The sequence below is a fragment of the Amblyomma americanum genome, chromosome 1, assembly GCF_052857255.1.
Source record: "Amblyomma americanum isolate KBUSLIRL-KWMA chromosome 1, ASM5285725v1, whole genome shotgun sequence".
Taxonomy (NCBI): domain Eukaryota; kingdom Metazoa; phylum Arthropoda; class Arachnida; order Ixodida; family Ixodidae; genus Amblyomma; species Amblyomma americanum.
This window is the reverse complement of record NC_135497.1, coordinates 103,510,157-103,533,989: the sequence shown is the minus strand read 5'-3', so window position 1 is coordinate 103,533,989 and position 23,833 is coordinate 103,510,157. Positions and strand designations below refer to the sequence as shown.

Sequence of the window (23,833 nt, the reverse complement as noted above, 5' to 3'; positions counted from 1 at the left end):
AAGAGTACACAGTGAACCTGCTAAGTGCTGTCCACTTACTGACAAGTGCCTGGAAGCAGGTTAATTAAGCGACCATTGCCAATGCCTTCCGCCATGCGGGGATTGTGGCGCCTAGTGACTGCTCAGCGCAGAATGAAACTATGAGTGAGGACTCCACTGCGAACTTAGAGGAGAGAAGCATTGTTTCTACACTGAGGAGTAAAGGTGTCTCCGTTGACATGAGTACGTATGGCAGCATTGATGAAGGTGGGCAAACGTGCAGGGCTGACACACTGGAAGCTTTAATTGAAAAGGTTCTCGACCTATCATCAGAAACTGCTGCTGACAACAGCATGGATGTTGCGCCTGAATCTCTACTGGTGACCTGTGATGCAGCTGACGCTTGCCTGGACACTTTAGTGTAGTTCTTCGAACAATGTGAGGGCACTGAAGGATATCTCGGAAGGTTAAGGGGGGACACCCCTCTTAAGACTATTTTCCTTATTTCTTGATGGATATTCATAAAACTTACCTGATTTATGCATTTCAGTATGCTGATTTCAAATATGCACTCAGTTTTCCTGTGAAACAAGTTGTTCTCAAAATATTACGTAATCTTTGTTTGAAACTTGCAGGTAATTTAATTATGTAACAGTAAAGGCCACAGTGAAGTTGAGCATACAGGCATGCTCTAGAATGTCCACTGTGTGAAATAAGGTAATATGAACGTTTTTAGACCCATTTGAACAAAAGATATGGCATATTAAACTTTATACCAGGGAAAATTTGATATGAGGCTCAGACAAATTGCATTGTTTTAAAATTATACTAATTGGTATTTGGTCTTGTTTTAGTCTTATTTCACTCTCGGTGAGTTCATTTTTCCAACAAAAAAAGAATTATGAAGCTAGTCCACCTAGAACCAGAGATATCATCCCTGCACTATTGGAAATGTGTCAAAATTGTAGTTTTGAGAAAATAAGAAAAAGCGTTTCCAACTATGTTTATGTAAAAGTAATAAGTTAAAATTCAAACAAATGCACCAGGGGCATAATCTGGATGCATGGCATCTCTGTGTCGCCTTTTTGCCATCTTCCTGATGCCCATAGCTGACTCTTGCTTCTTAGTGGAGCTGGAGCTGCAGCGCAAGTCTTTCTCTTTTGCTCTCCTGGAGGCAGTGCTGCTGGCGTTCATGTCCAGCTCGTTCAAGATTGCAGTTGTGGTATATTCACTGCCAGTGCTGGAGCAGAGTACTGCTTCAGCAATGGCTGTTTGCACTGTGAACAGTGATGAATGTTTTTCCTTAGAAATCAGGCTCCAAATAACAGTGTTCAAGCTCTCATTTGAATTTTGTGTCTTGTACCGTTGGCACCTCTCAAGTAGGCTCTTCTCAGCCAGGCTTTTGTAACAGGCAAATGAGCTTCTGCAACATGCCTTGGTAGGTTGTATTGATGCTTGGGCAGAGGTTCACCTTTGCCTTGGCAGCATTTTGGTGGCACCAAGAACCCTCACCAGTCGGGCAGAGGCTGTGGTTTGGGCAGCCATCAGTTGAGGTGATATGGTAGTAAGTCGCCATAACTGCCCACTGCATAGCGTCTAAATATATGCCGAGCCTATGCTGAGTCTGGTGATGAGTTCTGCAGTTAACTTGCCTTTTCCTCCAAGGCTTCGTTTGTCGTCTGCTTTGTGCTTTTGTAGCAAGTTGCGGAGCGCAGTCCCCATTCTTTTCTGAATTTGGTTAACGCAGTCCTCTTTCACGACTTCAATAAAGCCATACACTTTTACATCCTGTATAGCATTGAATGTCCTGCTGTCTCCATCACACAGCATCGTTGTGTAGTGCATGTAGTGCTTTTAAGCAACCTCTCAAAAAGAATTAGACCAGCTTCAACCTCCATCTGCCCGGCTTTACTTTCAGTGTTTTTCAGGCACTGATGGCTTTTTTTCCATTCAGCATAACCCGCACTGTCAGGCTTTGGGCCAGTTTTACAGCCCAAACAGTACTTTGACAATACAACATAATCAAGCACATAGACCGTAAAAAGCTCCATGGCAGCTCCGATGCCTATGTGGGAGAAATGACCTCTAGACAGCCATGAGCCGTGATAGCAAACAGCAATGTTGCCCTTGTGCCAGAGATATCATCCCTGCACTATTGCAAATGTGTCAAAATTGGTGTTTTGAGAAAACGACAAAAAACGTTTCCAACCATCTTCATGCGACAGGAACAACTTCAAACTCATAGGAATGTACCAGGGGCATAATCAGGATGCATTTCATCTCTCTGCCTCCTTTTTGCCATCATAATGATGCCCATGGATAACTTTTGCTTCTTGGTGGAGCCTCAGAAACAGACGCGATGAAATGCTCGCTTTCATGTTGTCGCTAGCGTCAATTCAAAACGAAGTATCACCGTTCACGGGCACTAGTTTCGACCACATCGCTATCGGTCATAATTTCATAATTCCACCATCGATGCATACATGGCTGGCGTAACTCGAGCTGCACATTGTTTTTGCCCAGGAGCAGAGCCGGCGACGGCACTGGAGGTGTGCCGTCGTCCACGGCGTGGATCCGCGATGCGCTTCGCGGTTGTTCACGACGCAGATGGCAACGTGCCAACCACACTTCGACTTTCGCCCTGCTGAGGCGGGTCAACTGCAGCGTCGACTCGAATTGCGTTTTCTTCGTTTTTGCTCGGGAGCGGAGCCAGCGACGGCACTGGTGATGCATCGTTGTTGACGGCGCGTGTCCGTGACGTGCTTTCATGGCCATTCATGATGCGCTTGGCAGCGCTCCAACAACACTTCCACCTTCGCCCTGCTGAGGCTGTGTCAATTCAAACAGCGTTTTCTTCGTTTTTGCTCGGGAGCGGAGCCGGTAACAGCACTAGCGATGCGTCGTTGACGGCGCGGGTCTGCAACGCGCTTCACGGTCGTTCACGGTGCGGTTGGCAGTGCGCCATCCGCACTTTGACCCTCGCTCAGCGGAGGCTGCGATAGTCCAGGCTCCTTGTGCCTTTTGCGTTTTCACCGTTTCCGGGCGCCGAACCGATGAAACGAGTGATACTTCATCCACACGCGCCGCGCGGCAGACTCTCTCAAAATGGCGCCGCGCTTCTGGAGCAGACAACCCTAATTTGACGCCTACCCAATCACAGAGCGCCATTTTGATCACATGGCTTTTCTAACCAATGACAACGTGGCGCGCACGTTTTTTTTTTGCTGTCATTCTGTCCGCGAATGGAAAAATCCCAGCGCTGCTTACCGATTTTAAAAATAAGCTGGAGGCGCGAGCTTTCGAACGAGATCAAAACGGCATCGGAGGAGCGCGTAGGTACTGAGTGACGGCGAGGCATGATTTGACCTCAATTTAAAAGGCAAATCGTGCGCCTTCAGAAATTTAAATGGCTAATACTAAGCAAATATTGGCTATTTCTTTCTAAAAATTCGATGTCAGGTGCAAAATGACCTCGTGAATCCAAATATGACAAAATTGAAAAACCCAATTTTTGCGCGAATTTTCGGCCCGAACGAGCCGTGTCCCCCCTTAAGGGGAAAAAGGGTCTTAGAAAAATAATTTTTATTATTAATATTAGCCAAACGAAAACTTCAGGGCTGATGCATTTCAGTGTCCTGATTTTAAATATGGTCTCCATTTTTTTGTAAATACTGCCATTATTTTGTAATTAAAATATATCAAAGTTTTCTGACATTTTGAAAAAATTGGCTGCATCCATCTGACCAAACTTTATTCCAGTAGATTCTACTCTCATAGAGGTTTGCAATAAGAGTAGTTTTACTGCTTTATCTCTTCTAGAACGAAAGTTACAGCTCTTTGAAGTTCATATACAGAAAGCTGAGAAAACAATGCTATATTCTAACTGTTTTCCAAAACTTCACAGCTACCTAAGCTTATGTTTGATGGTTTTATTGCAAGCAGCAAACAGTCAGCTTCCAAACAACACAAACATGGTCAAAATCGGTTGAATGGAAGCCAAGAAAACATTGTCAGAAGTTGGTATGGTGATAGCTCCGTTAGTTCTATTCTATCGGTAGTGTTAGATGCCTTCATGTTTTGGCGCTTCTTAATCAGATCTTTCGTCACCTGAGATAGCTTCCCGGTATCTTTTCAAACTGTCCTACCGCCTACTTCTACTGCGCACGAGAAAGCATTCGACTCAGTGGAAACCTCAGCAGTCATACAGGCATTGCATAATCAGGGGGTAGAAGAGCCTTATGTCAAAATACTGGAAGCAACTGTACAGCTACTATAGTCCTCCATAAAGTCAGCAATAAAATTCCAATAAGGAAGGGCGTCAGGCAAGGAGACACGATCTCGCCAATGCTGTTCACCGCATGTTTGCAGGAGGTATTTCGAGGCCTGAATTGGAAACAGTTGGGAATAAGAATAAATGGAGAATACCTAAATAATCTGCGATTTGCTGATGACATTGCCTTGCTGAGTCACTCAGGAGGTGAACTGCAAATCATGATCAATGAGTTAGACAGGCAGAGCAGATCGATGGGTCTAAAAATTAACATGCAGAAAACCAAGGTAATGTTCAACAGCCTAGCAAGGGAACAACAGTTCACAATTGGCAGCGAGAGCCTAGAAATTGTGCCGGAATACGTCTACTTAGGGCAGGTAGTGACAGCTGATCCGGATCATGAGAGGGAGATAACTAGAAGGATAAGAATGGGGTGGAGCACATATGGCAAATTCTCGCAGATCATGAGTGGCAGTTTACCAATTTCCCTCAAGAGGAAAGTGTACAACAGCATAATCTTGCCGGTACTCACCTACGGGGCAGAAACGTGGAGGCTAACGAAAAGAGTTCAGCTTAAATTAAGGACAACGCAGCGAGCCATGGAAAGAAAAATGATAGGTGTAACGTTAAGAGATCGGAAGCGGGCAGAGTGGGTGAGGGAACAAACCCGGGTTAATGACATCCTAGTCGAAATCAAGAGAAAGAAATAAGCTTGGGCAGGGCATGTAATGCGAAGGCAAGATAACCGCTGGTCTTTAAGGGTAACGGAGTGGGTTCCAAGAGAAAGTAAGCGTAGCAGGGGGCGGCAGAAGGTTAGATGGGCGGATGAGATTAAGAAGTTTGCAGGCAAAGGGTGGATGCAGCTGGCAAAGGATAGGGTTAATTGGAGAGACATGGGAGAGGCCTTTGCCCTGCAGTGGGTGTAGTAAGGCTGATGATGATGATGATGATGATGGTATGGTGACTAAAAAAAACAAAACAGAAAAACACAAAAAAACTAATTGCAACACATTGAAGCATAGTAAACACATTGAATCATAGTAAACACATTAACATACTTTATTCTTGAAAACAAATAGCCTAGAAGGCACCTGGCAAGTAATCTGCATCGTGCTTTTGTCGCTGGCGTCGCTTTGCCGACTGCAAAAATGTGTCCGAGGCTTCACGTTTTCTCTCAGCGCTTGTCAATCTTCGAGAGTCGTTTTCTTTTGCTCTCTTAGAGCTGGTGCAGTTCTCCACTAAGTGCAATTCTTGAAGGATATCTGTAGGTGCTTGCTTTATTCCAGAATTAAAGCGCATCACTGCTTCAGCCACTGCAGACTCTACGGCAAACAATGAGGAATGTTTGTCCTTAGGAATGAGTGACCAAATAACAGAGTATAAGGACTCATTCACATTTTGAGTTTTGCCACTTTGGCAGCGTTTCAGCAGCTCCTTATCAGATAGCCGCTCATACTCCGGGCGCAGTGCCTTTTTTACATTGTCAGGGAGATTGTAAGTGTGGCTAGGCGGCGTTTCTCCTCTGGCGGCAGCAGCGTTGTGCTTACACCAAGAGTCGGGGCCACTTGGACACAGACTATGATCAGACAGCATGTCTGTAGAAGTAACATGGTAATAAGTAGCCATTACTGCCTGCTGCATGCTGTCCACATCACCTACATTGGACTTCAGGGCCCAGCTATAATATTTTGAAAGCTTCTCAATGAGGTCCCCTGTCAGGCGGCCTCTTCCACTAAGCGATTCACCTCTGCCTTTGTGCTTGTTCAGGATGTTGCACAATGCAGTCCCCATGCGCTTCTTGACATGGTTAACACAGTCTTCTTTTCTAACTGGTATGTATCCATATACGCTAGCTTCTTGAATAGCGTTGAATGGCCGGCTGTCACCGTCACAAAGCATGACTGAGTAGCGCAGGCCATGACGTGAAAGCGAACGCTCAAAAAGAGTGACGGCAGCTTCAACTTCCATGAGCCCCGATTTACGGTAGGTATTTTTCTGGCAGTCATGATTAGACAACCAGATTTCATATTCTGGGTCTTCCTTTGGCGGTGCACGTGTGCAGCCTGCCCAAAAGTTGGACAGAACCACATAATCTAAAACATAACCAGAAAAGAGTTCAATCACTGTGCCCACACCTATATGGGATGTGTGACCCCTGGTCAGCCACGTGCCATAAAAACAGACAGCCACATTTCCAGGGCTGTCAAAGCACAGCTCTTTGTATAAACCCTTCACTGATAAGGCACAGCTGGCAAGCACCTTTTCTGCAGCCCTTGTTGCTGCAGGGTTCAACTTAGTTTTCAAATAGCCCTGATAACTCTTATGGTGTAGACCCCTATGGGACACACCCATTGTTGCAAAAATGTCATTGAGGGCAGTCTGGCCATTACCAGTGCTCTGCATAGCACGAGCTGCGAGAATATTCACTTCAAACGGCCTGCACTTCGCACTGCCGTCTGCGTGCTGAGAGCTCCTTTCACTGGCGATACTTCCACAATTGTGGCACTCCATGCACAATTTCACAGCAATCCCATACTCCGTGCCGTTTTTCGTGATGGCAACGTCCCCATCGCAAGTCCGGCACACAGTATTTTGGAGCAGTTTGTTGATCGCCGCCAAATCGACGATAGTGTAGGTAGCTGCAGACGCTGGCGGGTCGTCAGCTGTGCATTCTGTCTCAAGCGTTCGCATCTTCCTCTGGCTAGCAGAAATCACTGTTAGGCTCGCGATTTTATCGTCAGAATCCTTCTGTAACTGCTCGTGATCAGCACGGGTCAAAAACGCAGTGTCGACTCGAACCCGCCGCCGCCGATTGCCGATCTCACCCGAGTCCGAGGGTTGCTCCGTGTCGAAGGCACACGCCGCACTTGGCGTAAAAGCATCCGTCACGACCGTCGATTCGCGCTCCGGCACGTAACTCTCTTTTCTTGAAATCGCTGCTTGTGCGATGAGACCATCATCCAGCTCTTCGCCCCTTTCCAATGTCGCTACGACGTGTGCCGCACCCGAGGCGAACGGCGGAATGGTTGCAAAGGTCGGTTCATCCGCCGGTTGATGTTCTGGCTCACCGTTGCGGCTGGTCGGGATCGCTGGCGATGAACATTATTCGGCATTATTTCTGCGACGTGTTCTTCATTTCTTGTCGAATTTGTGCACGTTGTGGAATTTCCGGTACGGTTTCTCCATGGTGGTATTTTCAAAATGGCGTCACCCATGAAAGCACAGAGCGTCCGAAGAAAATGGCGCCGGCCAATAGGAGACGTTGATTTTGCCACGTGACCACATATAGCCAATACTATGGCTGAATTTCTTTGTTTGTTTTCAGTCTTGTTCTTGCCTGCGAATCATGATCGGAATTCGCTTCGGCGGGAAAAAAAGCTCAGGCCTTCTTCTTTTGAACGAGACCAAGATTGCAGCGCTGCAAAGGGTGGTTCTCACGCGAGAGACGCCGCAAAATAGACATTTTGCTATGTTTTTTCGCGAGCAGTTCTGTCGAGATTTCATCTTTAATCAGCGATTTTGCGAAAAATATGCAGTTTCAGGCCACCAAACTTGGCAATAAGATAGAAAATGATTCCGTGCGTCCAACTGTGACAAAATTGAAAAATCGATTTTTTCATCATTTTTTGATCGCAAAGACCCGCGTCCCCCCTTAAACGCGTGCGCCTTCGGATATTTAAATGCCTATTACGAAGCAAATACTGATCCTTCCTTTCTAAAAATTCGATGACAGATGCAGAATGACCTCATGAATCCGAATATGGCAAAACTGAAAAACCGATTTTTTCGCGAATTTCTGGCCCGAAAGAGCCGTGTCCCCCCTTAAGTGAGATGTCTGCGTTTGTAGCAGCCAGACGATTTTCTCAACAGACACACAAGAAAAAATAACAGACTGGGCAACAGCCAACAATGCCAGATGCCTTATTAGGTCAACCAATGTGTACCAGACCACTAGCAGTGCAATGAATGCTTATGTTGCAGTTATTTTTTTCCTAAAAGACCATTTCATTGCTTTGTTCAGATATACGAAGTATTTGGAGACACACTGCATGCTCGAACATCATTTTTAGAAGCAGTCCTGATTAGATGAACTTCTGATAAGATGAACAGTCTTCATGGTCTTAGGAGGCGGTCTTAAAGGGAGTCTACTCCATCCAACACCCTACAAGAAGGACACTGCTTTTCTTGAGAATTAACTCTAAAAGTTTATCATGTAAAACCTAGCACCCACTAGCATAGGTTCAAGAGGGTCTAAACTTTTCCTGTGCAAGGGGCGTGTTGTATGTGTTCAGTTTTGTGCGTTCTGTGCATTTGGAAAGATCTGCCAGTCTACTCTGGATGCCATATTTGAAATTAAACCCCCAACTACATTGTAATTCTGCAAGAAAAATAATTTTTGCACACTCTCAGAAAGAAACCACCGCACATAATGAGAAATGCGGTGTCTGAAGCTTTACCATGCGTAGCAAGTAGCGAATTTTCCTAGTATCCCACACTGCAGGATGGCTAAAAAGTCAGTTTTGAGAATAATACTTCTGTCAATAAAAGGATGATTCTGAATCGTGAAGTAAAAAACATTTCATACTGTAAAATATTTAATTTTTTTTTTCATTTCTGAAGTTTTGGCATATGTGGGTTAAGGGTAGACACGGGGGTTTGCGGCCGAAAAATGACAAAAAAATTGACTTCTCAAAGTATTTTTTTTCCGAATCTAGACATTCTCAAGAACCCATACATAAAATATTACAACTCTCTATGAAGTATTTATCGATTTATTGCTCTTCAAAGTCATCTGTGTGGAAGTTTTTCTCGCGAGAACAACTCAAAAAACGGTCAAATTCAAACGCGTACTGCGCAAGAACCGTGCCGCGGAGCGCAACCATTTTGGTCTCGTTTGAAACGCGAAGCTCTCAGCTATCTGTTTTCGGTAGAAAACAGTCTGTGCATCTGGCAACAGCAGTGCAACAAGCCAGTAAAAAATAAAAAATACTCGTGCCGCATTGGCGCTTTCGTGTCACGTGTCCTGAATCGCGCCTCCCTATTGGATGTTGAGAAATCGTCAGCTAAAAAGATACAAGAAAACTGCATTGCGTCCGCCATTTGGATAGAGCTTTTTCGGACGCGCTACGATGGCTGGTGGTAAAAGGAAGTCCTGTACTGCCCATGCATTTGGAAAAAAGAAAAAACGACCGCAATCACGGCCGCCACGGTCGCAGTCACGCGAAATGTCGCCGGATGCACCAGCATCAGAGACCGCCGACACTACGAGCCCTGCCGCGGCGTCGTTGGAAGATGCTGCAACAACCGAAGAAGCCAGGACAGCCGTCCGTGTAGACACACCGTTCCTGACCGACGCCGATAAAACGGAGCTAGAGCGTCGCGCGACGGAGGCACGGCATGAACTTTCATCAGTTTCAGGCACTCGGCGAAAGCGATCTCTATTGAGAGCAACGATCAACGATTCGCCCGTGTCGGGAACATCGTTCACGGTGCTAGCCCTAACCTCCGTGAATGAGCTGCTCGAATGTGTGAAGTGCAAAGTGTGCGGCGGTTCCGTGAACATTTCAAAAGGTGAGCTGGAATTTGGGATTGCTGTGAAGCTCCCGCTCAATTGTGAAGTCTGCGGGCACGTAAAAACTACTTGGAGCTCGCCTAGAGTAGGCACGAACACGACCTGCAACCCCTTCAAAATAAACGTTCTCGCCGCGCGTGCGGCTGCAAGCACAGGAAACGGGCAGACCGCATTGAACGACATTTTCGCCGCGCTCAACATTTCCCGGCGGGGTACGCACTACAAAACATGCCAAGGTTACTTGAAGGACAAGCTGAACCCTTCTGCTGCTCTAAACGCTGCCGCACAAGTGATGAGGGACTGTGCTGGTGCGGTGAAGCTTGCCTACCAGAACCTGAACTTCGATCACCCAGCAAACATAGCTGTGTCGTTCGATGGAACGTGGCTCACACGGGGCCATTCATCGCATGTGTGCGTTGGAACAGTAATAGAACTCTTCACGGGCTATGTTCTAGATTTTGTTGTTTTGTCAAACTTCTGCCTGGGATGCCATTGTGGTCTGAAGGAGGACGATCCCGAATTTGAAGCATGGCAAGCGGAACACAAATGCCAGAAGAACACGTCGAGCAAGCCAGGTGAAATGGAAGTTGAAGCAGCCAGGATTCTTTTCAGCCGCTCACTTGAAAAGTATGGGCTGCGCTATGTCACCATGCTCTGTGATGGCGACAGCCACGCCTTCAACAATCTACAAGAGGCAAAGGCATACGGATATGTGCAGATACAGAAAGAAGACTGCACCAACCACGTCAGCAAGAGAATGGGGACAGCACTACGTAACCTAGTGCATAAAAAAAAAGAAAACGGACCAAGCCTCAGCGGCAAAGGAAAGCTGGCTGGCGAGCTCATTACAAAGCTCACCATGTATTATGGATGGGCTTTGAAAACACACCAGGGTGATATCGAGAAAATGCACAATGCTGTGCTTGCCACTTACCACCATGTTACATCAACGGATGCTGAGACAAACCATGGTCTCTGCCCTCAAGGCCAGGAATCCTGGTGCAAGTACAACCAGGCTTTGGTAAAGAATGAGCCACCCCCAAAGCATCGCTATAACTTGCCAAAGTATGTCGCAGATGCTCTGCAACCTGTTTTTGTCCGCCTCTCCGATAGGAAGCTGCTTGAGCGCTGCCAACGAGGAAAAATGCAGGACTCAAATGAGAGTCTTCACTCTGTCAATTGGTCCCTGGTGCCCAAGACCAAACAGGCCTCTTTGTTTGCAGTGCAGTCAGCTGTTGCCGAACCAGTAACAAGAGTCAATGCCGGCAAGGAGTATGCCACCAAAGCTATTCTGCAGCAGCTGAGCGTAAATCATGGCACTGCAGCTATTGAGAGGTCAGCTGAGAAGGATCGGCGCTGGCTTGCAACATCCGATGCAAAGCATCTACAAGCAGAAAGGTTCCGCAGCGCTATGAAAAAGCGCACAACTGAAAGAGACTCTGACTACATGCCTGGTGCATTCTAGGGATGAACCCTTGCAGATTCATGGCTGTTATTGGCCATAATAAAGTGTTACTGGGTTCTCAAACTTCTTTTCTTGATTTCTCAAAACGGATTTTTTCGCTACACTGACAGCCCTTGCCCATGATATCTTGAGATCTACTGGTCCGATTTGCATTTTTGTTGCATTTGAAAGCTTATAAGATGCTTTGTGCAACCATACTAAAACAAATACATATTTCTATGCATAAATATAAATTACAATCAATTTATCTGGTTCTAGAAAATTGCATTTTCAGACTGGAAATTTCTAAAGGCTGTAACTTTTTTGGTGATTCATCTAAAATTATGCCTGTGCTATGGTTGCATTCCCTGGTCCTTCTAGAGCATGCACATGTAAAATACAGGCCAATATTTCCACTGCAAGTTGCCATAATTTTGGGCAAGGTGGCCCAACATGACACTTGAAATATCTTGACATCTATATAAAATCTAATTGCATATTTGTTATCAGCAGAGGAAACTACATCAGGTGTAAACATTTCAACTTCATAACTTAAGAAATAAGAAAAAACGGTCAAACCGCAGTGTCCCCCGTTAGCAACTGAAAAGACGTCCCACAAACAATTATTTTCTTTTTTTTTTGTGACTTATGTTATAGCCACCCTTGTCACAAAACATTCACATGCAAAATCAGTCAATTTTTTCTAGCTTCAAAACAGCTTGTGTTCGTTAGGACATCTCTGACGAGCAGTGAAATGTGGTTGGCTTACGGAAGAGCAAAATGACACACTATGTGACCGTGCAATCTCAAAAACAGAAAATGCTCTACACTATCTATTTATTCCAACTAATACGAGCAAAATTTTCAGTGCAATATGAGGCAGGGGACACTCGTTTCGAGATATAAGTGGGCTAGTTGTTCCAGTTTCAGGCTGGAGCTTCTCGTTTGGCCCATGCCTGTCTGTTTTGAGCTGCTGCTGCACCTAAGACGGCAGCTTTGGCAAGGTTTGCACAAATACTACGCGAAAAAGATTTCGCCAAGTAAGCTGTTTTGGACGATGCTACATGAAAAACACTTTCCCTAAGTATGACCTGCTGGAATAAGAAACACAGGGTGTTGTGGCTGATGGGGAGGAACAGAACAGGTAACATAGTCTACCCATGAACACGCACGCTACCACGCTTTTTTTTTTCTATGCCACAAGGCTACTTAAGCACACAGGTGAGCCTCAAGAGGAAAGTAGAGGCCCCTTCGGTTGGAAAGTTTGCGGCACTTGTGCGTCTAAGGTAACAGAGTCCCAAATCACGAACATTAATTCTATCCGGAACTCAGTGCTACAGCTCTAACACGCACTGCAACAGACCTATCGCCTTCATTCACACTGAATTAATGCTCATTATCGATGGGGTCAGTGTAGGTTGGCTTGACTACATGGTATGTTTTTAAACAGTTTTTAAGAAGCACACTTGAAACTGGCCAGGTACGTCAGCACTTTACACTGTAAGCACCAGCCCGTGTTAACGCTCAAAACTCGGGGATGCAGGCATTTCTCAGAGCAAAGCTAATTTTTTTGCAGGCACTAAAATTGTTTGCATAAGCCCGCTTATCATCTTGCAACGGACATAAGAGAAGGAGCCAACCACGGTCTGGTACCCTTTACAGAATGTGTCCAGACATGACTGAGAAGACGAGGTGTACGGTGGAAAAGACAATGCATTAAAAAGAGAGAGTCCTTGCCTTTCTTGAACTTCTTGAGGTTCTCCATCATCTCTCTCTTTTCTTTCTGCCGCTGCTGCATCACTTCCACTTGCACCTGCACAACAATCAAACAACATTAGCTCCAACAAACAACAAACTTCCGTGGTGAGAAATACCAAGTACAAAATAGTGAGGCAATGAAGAGCGCATAACGATATAACTATTAAGAGGTCAAGTGTTAATGAAACAAGAGAAAACAAATAGGATTTTTTTAAGAAATGGTGCCGATCAAACTGGAAAATTAGTAGTGTTTATCCCTTAAATCGAGGTAAACTAACAGAATGTAGAAGAAAAGACAATCATATGCCAATGATGAGATCCGAATCCACAATTGTATCATGTCCCATATTGTGCTTTGCCAACTGAGTGACAGCACCAGCTGCCCAACCTTCTACTTTCAAACGTATATTTATGTTGCGTGTAGCCCGCCCCTGGGGACTGTTCACCAGCAGCACAAAATACTTTGACTTTGTTCATATTTATGTTGTAAGAAGCCCTCCAATTACCTACCCTTGCATGCTCATCAGCTTGACCCTTTACAGTAAAACCTCGTTAATTCGAACTCGAGGGGGACCGGAAAATTGTTCGAATTAAGCGGAGTTTGAATTAACGAGCGGGCGCTAAAAAAAGCGGCCATCACGCCCGGCAGCACGGGCCGAAGCTAAAACAGGCATATCTGAGATCGTTATCTCTTACTACGCGCTACTACACATTTGCGGCGGGCGATTGTGCGCATTAAAATCATAGAGCCCGAATGTCGAAGGAAATAAAGTTAATTTGTTTATGCGGTTGGAGCTAACATCAAAATGCATTCGCGTAAGCAGCAAGCTTAATGATTAAATATGACACTATGCTTCAAAAACATGTTTATTAACAGCAGATTGGCAAAGCATATCAAAGAGAAAAATAATCGGTGATGCGCATTTGTTTTCGTTTTCTTTGCCGTGACTCGACAAGCATCGTCTGCAACTTGCCCAACAGCTCCAACGCAGTGTCCGAATTATCATCGGCGGAGAAGTAGCGCGCAGCCAGATCGAGTGCTGACGCTGTTTCACATGCACTCGGGGGTGGCAATGGATCGTCGCCTCCGTCGGACTCGGCGTCGCTGTCAGATGTGCTCGCCGCGCCCGAGTTGTGCGGCATCTGGTCACCACAGGCCGCTTCAATAATCTCGGCATCGCTTAACGGCCCCGATGTCTCCACGCCGCTGTCAACGTCTACGAAGCTCTGGAAGTCAACACCCTCCGATAAAGCAGTGTAGGCAGGGTGCAGCGCGACGGAGTCATCACACTGAGCATCCAGCTCTGCCGTGCTGCAGGCTTCTGGGCCTTCAATGAAGCCGCACTTTCGGTAACAGTTCGCGACTGTGTCCGCCTTGACAGCATTCCACGATGTTGCCAGCATGTGGCAGGCTCCGAGGAGATTGACGTCGTACGATTTGCCGCTGTCCATACACACAAGAATCCGCTCTAGGAGGTGGCGCCTGTACAGTGTTTTGAGGTTTTTAATAACCCAAAGGTCCATAGGCTGCAGCACAGCCGTAGTGTTTTTCGGCAGAAATGCCAGACGGATCACCTTCAGTCCGCTGATGTCGCAATGGGCTGAACAGTTGTCGACGAACAACAGAACATTCCTGTTCTGTGCCGCGAACTTCCTGTCGAGTGTGCGCAGCCAATCCGTGAAAATTGCTCGCGTCATCCACGACTTTCTGTTGAAAGTATAATCAACAGGGAGAGTTTTTAGCCCTTTAAAGCAGCGAGGCTTCGCTGCTTTGCCTATAACTAGCAAGCGGCACCGTTCCGTGCCAGTCGCGTTTGCGCACACCAACACCGTCACTCTTTCCTTGCTTCTCTTCCCGCCTGAACACGCGTCGCCTTTGTAACTGACAGTCTTGTTCGGCAGCAACTTAAAATAAAGCGCGGTTTCATCTGCATTGAACACATCGCTGAGCGAGTAATCGGCAAGGTAGTCCTTTAGTTGACCTGAGATCCAATTTTGACACGTTTCTTCATCGACTGCGGCTGCCTCTCCACAAACGCTTTTAAACTTAGGTCCGTGACGGGCCTTGAAACGCGACAACCAGCCTTCCGACGCGCTGAAGTCACTTATGCCCATCTGGCTGGCGAAGTCCACTGCTTTTGCGGCAATTATTGGTCCACTTAGCGAAATGTTCCTGCTGCGAACGTCCTTAATCCATGCCATTACAGCATCCTCCATCTCTGGATGAGCCGATGTTCTTAGTCGTTTCCGCGAGGGCTCCATCTCCTTTTGATACGCATTGAAGATCGAGTCCTTGTTCTTGAGGTATGTGGACAGCGTGCTTTTCTTGACTGCAAACTTCTCTGCGATCGCTGTCTTTGTTAGGAGACCACGTTCGACCTCCTGTAATATCTCCACCTTCGTCTTCAAATCCTTTGCGGAGTACTTTCCTCGGTTTGCCATGATTGCCACAGTCGATGAGACGTCACCAGCGAGATACCAAACAAACGAGAAATATCACGCAACACAAACTTCACTAAACACCGCGGCAACAAAGACTAGGCACAAGAGGGGCCGGGTGCTGCGTGCAGGATGAAGGAAAGGAAAGAGTCTTCGCTTCCCGAGCTGCACAATAAAAGGGTACCGGAAGTCACGCGTTCTCGCAAGGGCTACTGGGAGAGTTTAGCCGATGGCGCAGCCAATAGAAAGCTGGGCGCACCGGCGTCGTCTGCTGCATGGGCAGGCGCGCTGGGACGGCGGCCAAGTAGAGGGAAGCGGGGGAACGAGGAGGGGAGGCCCGCTTGATTGAAACGTTTATTTCCATCAGAAAAAAAGCGCGGCTTCAAAAAAATGTGACGTAACCGCCTCTCCCGAGTACTTCCTTCCTCCATGGTCGCGTGCGTCTCCAATGGTCACGACTGCCTCGGCGCAGCGGAAACCTGCAACAGCTTGCGCCAGAGCCACCGTGGCCGGAGCATAGGCGGCGCCCGCGGTAGGGTGGCTACCCGCGTGACCGCGCGTCAGCCAAAAATAGACAAGCCAATGCTTCGACGCTCCGGCAGCGAAAACCTGCTACGGCATGCACCGGAGGGTTGGTTCGGGCAACGAAATTCACGTCTCACCTCGTGCGTGCTGGCTTTTTTTTTTTCTCATCATTCTGCCTTTTTTTTAAATTTTCAGCGCATTGTATTTGCTACGAGGTGACTTCTATATGCGAGGAGCAATGCCAGCCATCGGCGCCTAGTTCGAATTAACCGACGTGGATACCGGCATATTCGAATTATCGGGAGTTTTGACCCATTGAAATACACAGGGTTTTGCCGGGACCCGGCCGTCAGTTCGAATTAAGCGATTTCGAATTACCGAGGTTTTACTGTATAATGCGCAAGCTGTATACATGTCACACATTCATACAAATTGCAAAATGTCACTCAAAATGGCTCTCAGAATTCAATGACATCACTTTCAATTAGGGGTATGCAAATATTGAAATTTCCCAATACGAATCGAATACGAATATGAAGAAAAAACGGCTTCGAATACCGAATCAAATATTGAATATCTGTTCAGTACAAAAAAAATATCAAGATGATAAACAAGCAAATGTTGTTGCCCTTATTTTTTTAATATAATGTATGTTATTTGCAACGAAAATAAACAAAACTAGACTGTCTCAGTACCGTATACAAAAACATGTGCACAGAAATGTATACTATTCATGAGACAGCATTACAGTATCCAAAACCAAAACCAGTTGCTGGGCGAGTTGGTTATGTATCACCGGATAACAGTATCCAAACTGTAATGAGGTCACACAAAACAAAATCCATAAAATAACAAGACTGGCAACAAAAAATAGCATGATGACTAGTAAAACCTCCTTCATTCGGAGTTCAAGGGACCGGAAGAAATGCCCGCTTTATCCGGAGGCCTAGGTTTATAAACTTCCCCGTGCCCCCCGAAAAAAACCTGCCGAAAATGCGAAGATACAGTAAGGCCTTAGGAGGCAGCTCCATCGCGCTAACACCTGTAAGCCCGTGACGAGCCTTAGAGAACAACGCAAATGGAAGCAAGGGCCGGGAAACACACACTAGCATCGGAACGGCGAGACGGCTTCTAAAAAGGAAAAATAAATCACCTGCGACGCGCCAGTCGGCGTCCAAAAGCCGCGCGGAGCTGGGATTGGACTACCGGCGAATGCGTGGGCTGACAGTTGCAGTTGCCGCACGGCAGTGGCGAAGCTCAGAAACCAAAACTACGTGGCCGGGCTATTTTTTGACCTAGCGACAGGAGCCTTTCGATTGTTGTCATGCCTGCCGTTACAGCTACTGAAGAGGTGCGTGGGTTACAATGCACCATGCAATAAGCGAGATTTTTACAGGATCGCTTGCCCTATTGTAAGAACTCGACACGCCCCTTCAGGAGGCTCCCGCGAAATTCCGCAAGTAGGCTTTCCCGCATAGCGTAGTTTACAAAACGGGATGGTAGAGGTCACGCTCGAGAGAGTTATGAAGGCGACAGGATGCATTCTTCGGATCTGGACATTAAATGTGCAAAGTATTACGGCAGGATTAAAAAAAGCGCGATTTCGCATTGCGATTGTTCGAAGTGGGCCGTCGGCCATCTTGTTCGCAGCACGGGTGATATGTGGGAAAGGCCACATGCGGAATTTCGCATGAGGTCCAGCCTAGTGGCGTCGGAATGCGATCGGACCACGTGATAAACGACGGAAAAGGAAGGGAATAGGACCTCTGTATCGTTTTCCTGGAATTTTTAACTGAATCATTGGCTAATATGCCCCGATATTGTGGTTTTGCCACGGTCACTTTTATGAAAGTCTGCGCAGTATACGATCACTCGTGAGTATTCGGGAATTTTCGAATAATCAGAGATTCTCGAATATCAATTTCTCGAATACGATCGAATCAAAGATATTCGATTCATATTCAAAATTTCGAATATTTGCACACCCCTACTTTCAATGCATTTCGACCACTGGTTTTGTGGAAAAAAACGTATGTCGTAAGAAGACCTCAAATGTCGTACTATCTTATCGACGCATAAGCAAACTCGCAACAGAATTAGACATTGGTTCAAGAAGTATTACAAGGCAGTTTACTGATGGAAAAGGCTCAAAAGCTTAACAATTTTTCTACCTTTTTTTTCCCCCTCCAAGACGGGTCTCGTCAAATTGCACAGCCGCGCTTGTAAGAACAGCAAAGTATAAAAACATGCTTAATAACTTGTTTCGTAGTACGGTAGTATTCTGCACAAAACATCCAGGTTCACTGCTTTCTGTTTGCCAGCAATGGAAGTGGGACACATATGCCCCACTGCTGCCCAAAGGGACTCAGGTTCTGGTGGCCTTGATGCCATGGGTAGCATAAGAAGATTCTTGAACAGCTGTCGCCCTCTCTGCATGTTCTACACGACACCCTACGGTATATAACAAAACATCCCACATCCACCGCTAAGGTCAGGTGCGGTGCTGGTACAAACTTTCAGGGTTAGCGTACAAACAACACAACTACAACTGAGCGTAGAAGACTGGAGAGCTACTGCCGTAGCTCAGTTGGCAGAGCACTGCACGCAACATATGGACTCGCGAGGAGCCACAGTTTGGCCATATCTGGTATAGACACTGTAGCACAGCTGCACACGCTGCCAGACCAGTGGCACCAGCCCCAATGGTACCCCTGACGAGCTCCTTAAGTGCCACTAGAGGATGCCACCGTGCACACTAAATTTAGCAATGGAGATCGGGCGCATCCAAACCAAGCAATACGGCGCACATCAACTTGTGGAAGCCGACGAGCTTAAAAGGTGCATTGCAAGAGGCCCAACTCCTGAATTCAACGAAAGGAATCAAATGTTTCTAAGATGTAAACTTGCAGTTCATTCAAGAGCCTGTAAGAGCTGCAACTAGCCACACAAGCCCAAATCAGAGGACAGGGTAAAGAGATAAGACGAAGACACTCACCTTCTTGCCGAACTTCTTGAGCTCGCGCAGCTTGCGGGCCTTCTCGGAGCGCTCCAGAGCCACCTTCTTGGTAAGCAGCTTCTCACGCACCTTGGTCATGTGAGTGTCTGACTTGGCCATCTGGGCAAAGTAGTCATCGGGGCGCCGGGTCACCACACCCAGCTGGTGGAGCCGAGGGATGCCCTCCAACACGGCCGCCTGGGCCTGCCGGTAGCTGCACGAGGAAGAGAATAGGCGCCATCGTCCAAGGCAGCAGGGCAAAGATCTTGCAGTGACAGCAGTACATCACATCTGTTGCTGCAGCAATCGCAGGGAGCATGTGTGGGGCCCAAACTCAAATGATACCAGAAAGGTTAAAAATCAAACTGCAGACAACACAACCAGCCAAGGAAGAGAAAGTGATTGGGGCAACGTTAAGGGACTGGAAAAGAGCAGAGTGGGTCATAGAACGCAAGTGAATAAATGACATCCTAGTCGAAATCAAGAGAAAAAAATGGTAGTAGGCCAGGCATGTAAAATGCAAAAATGAGATGACCGATGATCGTTGAGGGTAACGGAGGGGGACTCACAGAGAGGGCAAAGGGAACAGAAGGCGCTAGAGATTCATGAGCTGCATCCAGACCCGTCGATGAGATATGAAAACTTTCAAATCTTTGCAAACAAAGTGCAATGTCTCCAAATATGGACACAATTACAACATACCCAAATATTAAGCAAAACTCGCACATGCCAAACGAACAAAGAAAATTAATTTTAAGACAGAGAACTATAAGTTTTACGGCTGCTCCGGCATAACTCAGGTGAGTGCGTGTGAGCGTGGAAAAGATGAGGTGTGCAGCTACAATGTCATTTCTTCACACTGTACCAAGGCAGGTTGTTCTGTCGCTGGTGCAGTAAGGCGAGACAATGCTCCAAATAGAGTGCCACCTCAGGCTTTGCATCAAGCACAAACTTGCAAGAGGCCCTGCTACACAGACCAAACACACGTCGGGTTAGTCAACATGTGATGTCTGCTATGCCATGCCGATATGAGTTGGCGAGTACCATGAGTTCCAGTTACAATTAAACAGGTTTCACACTTTTAGTAGGCCAGCTATGTTTTCAGGGTACATGTCAAAGATGGCGGCAGCTTTGTGCCTCTTCCTGCAAGACTACTGCAGGAGAAAACAAGCTTATGGAGATGCCTACCACCGAGAAAGGCCTTCATAGAGCAGCAAATTATTTAATATCTTATTTGCAGCACGTTACAGGTTCTAGAACACAGCAGTGAGTAAAGGAATCTCCTACATAACAGAAAAGTACAAACAATGATAAGTACTGCAGGAAGATCTACAAATGCAGAACTAGTGGGCAAAAAACTGGTTTCATTTGTTGGGTTTTGTGATGTATCAGTCGTTAAGGCTATCTCGCACCAAATGAAGGGTTAGAAATGTTTGCTGTTGTGCTAAAGACTGATGAAACTCTTTAAAAGGTTAAAATTAATTTGAAACACTTCCATTTACTAGAAACCTAGAGCATAAAGATACCTACAGGATCTACAACTGCATTTTCTTCTAAGTAAACTGGTGTGACAGGAAATATGTTGGACATAAAGAGCCGTGAAAAGCCTTTTCCTTAGTGCCTCGGACTTCACGCTTAGAAGAGTATGTACAGTGGAACCTCGATTATATGGCCTCCTGTTTATGCGATGACCCGCACTTTATGAGGAATCGGTTTGGTCCCGGCAAGACTCCCATAGAGACAATGTATTAAAATCCTCGATTATACGACACAATTTTAAGCTGACCCCGCTTCGTACGACGGCTCTGGTACAGCACAGAAAAAAAAAAGCTCTAAGCAGACGCAGGCTGTCCCACAGGCACATTGTAGCCAGCTGATAATGAATGCGAAATACCGTATTTCGGTATTTCGGAACGGGGAAAAAAAACGTAAGAGCCGGGAAAACACAACAGTGAGGAAAGCTCCGAAAATGAATGAAAAAAGTGCAGTTTCAACTATAGACAATTTATTTCCACAGAGTGCGCTTAGGACTTAAAAAAGCCCAGAATGGTGGCTTGGCGTTTCTTTTGCTCGCTAGAAATCACCACGGTCGATCCAGCCATTGGACGACACAAAGTCGGTGATGCCCAGTTTGTCGGCTATGTCCATCGCCTTCTCGTGCAAAATGCTGCCTTTGAAGTTACACCGGCAGCACGAGCTTGCTTGAACCAAGTAAGAAGAGCCTCGTCGAGGTTTCCATACTTGGCGCCACGAGCCTGCTTTGCTTTCGGGCCGAAGAGCGCTGCAATCCCCTCTATCTCAACATGCTTCGAGACGATGCTGTTAAGAGTTGAGGGTGGGAGACCAAGGTCCTTAGCAATGTCGACTCTCTTCCGCACTGGCTGCCTGTCGACTGCGTTTATTGCGTCCAGCTTTTCCTCAACAGAAAGCGCCTTCCGCTTGCGCGACGCCATCTAAGCACAAGTTTGACGTTCACGAGGCTTAATGTACAACGACGATAGCACGATAGAAGAGGAGTCGACCCGTCCAACAACCGTGCGGCGACCGTAAAAGTGAGAGCTAGGGTAGTGAGAGCATTTTTCACGAACGGCCACCTAGTGGCGGCCACTCAAACTGGCGTGCGGCTTCTTGCAGCCAGTTCCATAGCCAAGCCCGGCTGAAACTCCCAAAAGTCAAAATGGCGGTTGGAGCGCGTTGCCTACTTCAGCCCAGGCGTGCTCGGGGTGCTAAGTTTCGACGTATCATGCGGGAACGTTTTCACAGCTACTACGCAACAGCGGGGTTCCTTATACATTGGATCCTAGGGAAGATATGCCGGGACCGGATGAAAACGACGTAGCAGCTGGGAAAACGCAGCAGTGAGGAACGTAACAGCGGGGTTCTACTGTACTAGGACAAAGCAGCAACGTAATCACAATCACAAAAAAAAAACGATGCCAGTGAGAACAAGCGAACAAGAGTTGACGCCAGCTAGAGTCACTGGCGCGATGAGGGCGCCACCTCTTGACGAATGCTCGCAACCTGTAGCAAGGTTGTGTGGCCTCCGTGACCGCAAATTGAGACAGCCATCTCGGAGGCACCGAGCGCTCGCAATCGCCGCCAAGACGGCAGCAAAGGAGCGAGCGATCCCACCGCCATCTGTCTGTTAATCCTTGCAACTGATGCAAAAACGTGGCCACGTGACTAAAAGGCAGCAGGGCATGGAGCAGCGCACTTTGTTCGCTCTTTCTCGTGTTTGGTGCCAGTGCGTGCAGTTGTGCGTTCCGTGCTTCGAGTCTTAGGCCTACCCCTATCAAATGGTCGAGCTGTGTTCAACCGGAATGGCGTTCTCACGCGCTCAGTATAGAGCTGGCTTCAAGCGCAACGCTATTCTGCTTGCTGAGAAAGTGGGAAATTCAGCAGCTGCAAGACGTCTGGACATCAACGAATCGACGATCAGGGGATGGAGGAAACATCGCGAGGAATTGTTTTAACTGCAACAGCCTGCGAAAAGGCTTTCGGGGGCCCAAGAAAGGCCACTTCCAGGAGTTGGAGCGACGCCTTGCAGAGTTCATTAGCGAGCAACGTTCCCGACTACTTGGAGTAAGCACTGAAATGCTTCAGTGCAAAGCACAGGAGCTTGCGTGGGACACGGGTTTGACCCAAAACCAGTTTAAGGCATCACGAGGCTGGGTGCAGAAGTATATGCGAAGGGCCGGGTTCTCCCTTCGATGCACGACTTCTATTTGCCAGAAGCTGCCCAGGGAATTCGAGTCAAAACTTCGAGAGTTCCAGTGCTACGTCATCAATCTTCGTCGCTCTACCAACATGCCACTTGGACATATCAGCAATGCCGACCAGACCCCCGTGTATCTGGACATGCCTATGTCCAGAACAGTGCACAAGTCTGGTGAGCATGAAGTTCACCTTAGAAGCACAGGCAACGAAAAAAATCGGATTATCGTTATGGTGGCATGTTTGGCTGACGGCCACAATCTCCCTACATTCATCATTTTTTGCCGGAAGACAATCCCGAAGGAAACTTTCCCGAAAGACGTTATCGTGCGCTGTCACGAGGTTGGATGGACTCGAATCTTGTCATAGATTTGATTCAAAGCATGTGGGACCGAAGACCAGGCGCATTGCTGCATCCGGAACCAATACTGGTTCTGGACTCTTTCCGAGGTCACCTGACACCCGGCGTCAAACAAAAGCTACAGCGTGACCGAACGCATCTCATTGTTATACCTGGTGGCATGACCTCCATTCTCCAGCCTCTGGACGTTTGCATGAACAAGCCCTTCAAGGATCGCTTGCGACAATTATACTGGGAGTGGATTGAAAGTGGATCAACAACATCTGCAGGTAGGCTGAAATGCCCAAGCGCATCTACCGTTGCCCACTGGGTTTCAGGCAGCCTGGTACGGGCTGCCTCATGATTTGGGCTACCGCGCATTTAAGAAATGCTCAATTTCAAATGCTCTAGATGGAAGCGAGGACGACCTGCTGTGGGAGGCAGCTAGTGACAAAGAAGAGTCAAGCTGTGATGATGATAGTGACGACGACAACTGCCGTGAGGATGAGGGTGTATAGGAATGCCTGCTGGCTTGTATTTCAATAAAGTTGTCTTTGACCCTCAGAACTGTGCGATATCGGTTCCTCACGTCACATTCGGTTTCTTTCGGTTTTTCTGTCGCACGGCCGAAGTTCAACCTCGCGTTACAATCGTAGTTTTTTTTTCCCCTTTTCACACCCGAATAGTCGACTCTCGCGTTACAATCGTTGTCGCGTTACATTCGAGTAAATACGGTAATCTTCCCCAAAAGAAAGCAAAAGAGCTCGTAAAGGTGGCTCCCGTCAACCACAGTGATA

General features: G+C 47.0%; 2 protein-coding genes across 2 annotated transcripts in view; one reads left to right on the top strand and one right to left on the bottom strand.

Moving 5' to 3' along the window:
• Positions 1 to 23,833, bottom strand: part of LOC144113378 (putative rRNA-processing protein EBP2) — a 51,531-nt gene that overhangs the window by 16,678 nt on the left and 11,020 nt on the right. The window contains exons 4-5 of the mRNA XM_077646426.1: positions 18,983 to 19,196; positions 13,003 to 13,078 (exon numbers count right to left, since the gene is read on the bottom strand). Of these exons, the coding sequence (XP_077502552.1) occupies positions 13,003 to 13,078; positions 18,983 to 19,196 (290 nt within the window). The remainder of the gene's footprint in view (positions 1 to 13,002; positions 13,079 to 18,982; positions 19,197 to 23,833) is intronic.
• On the top strand, positions 9,475 to 11,401 carry LOC144116149 (uncharacterized). The gene has a single exon (XM_077650852.1). The coding sequence runs from the start codon at positions 9,475 to 9,477 to the stop codon at positions 11,284 to 11,286; it is 1,812 nt and encodes a 603-aa protein (XP_077506978.1). The 3' UTR covers positions 11,287 to 11,401.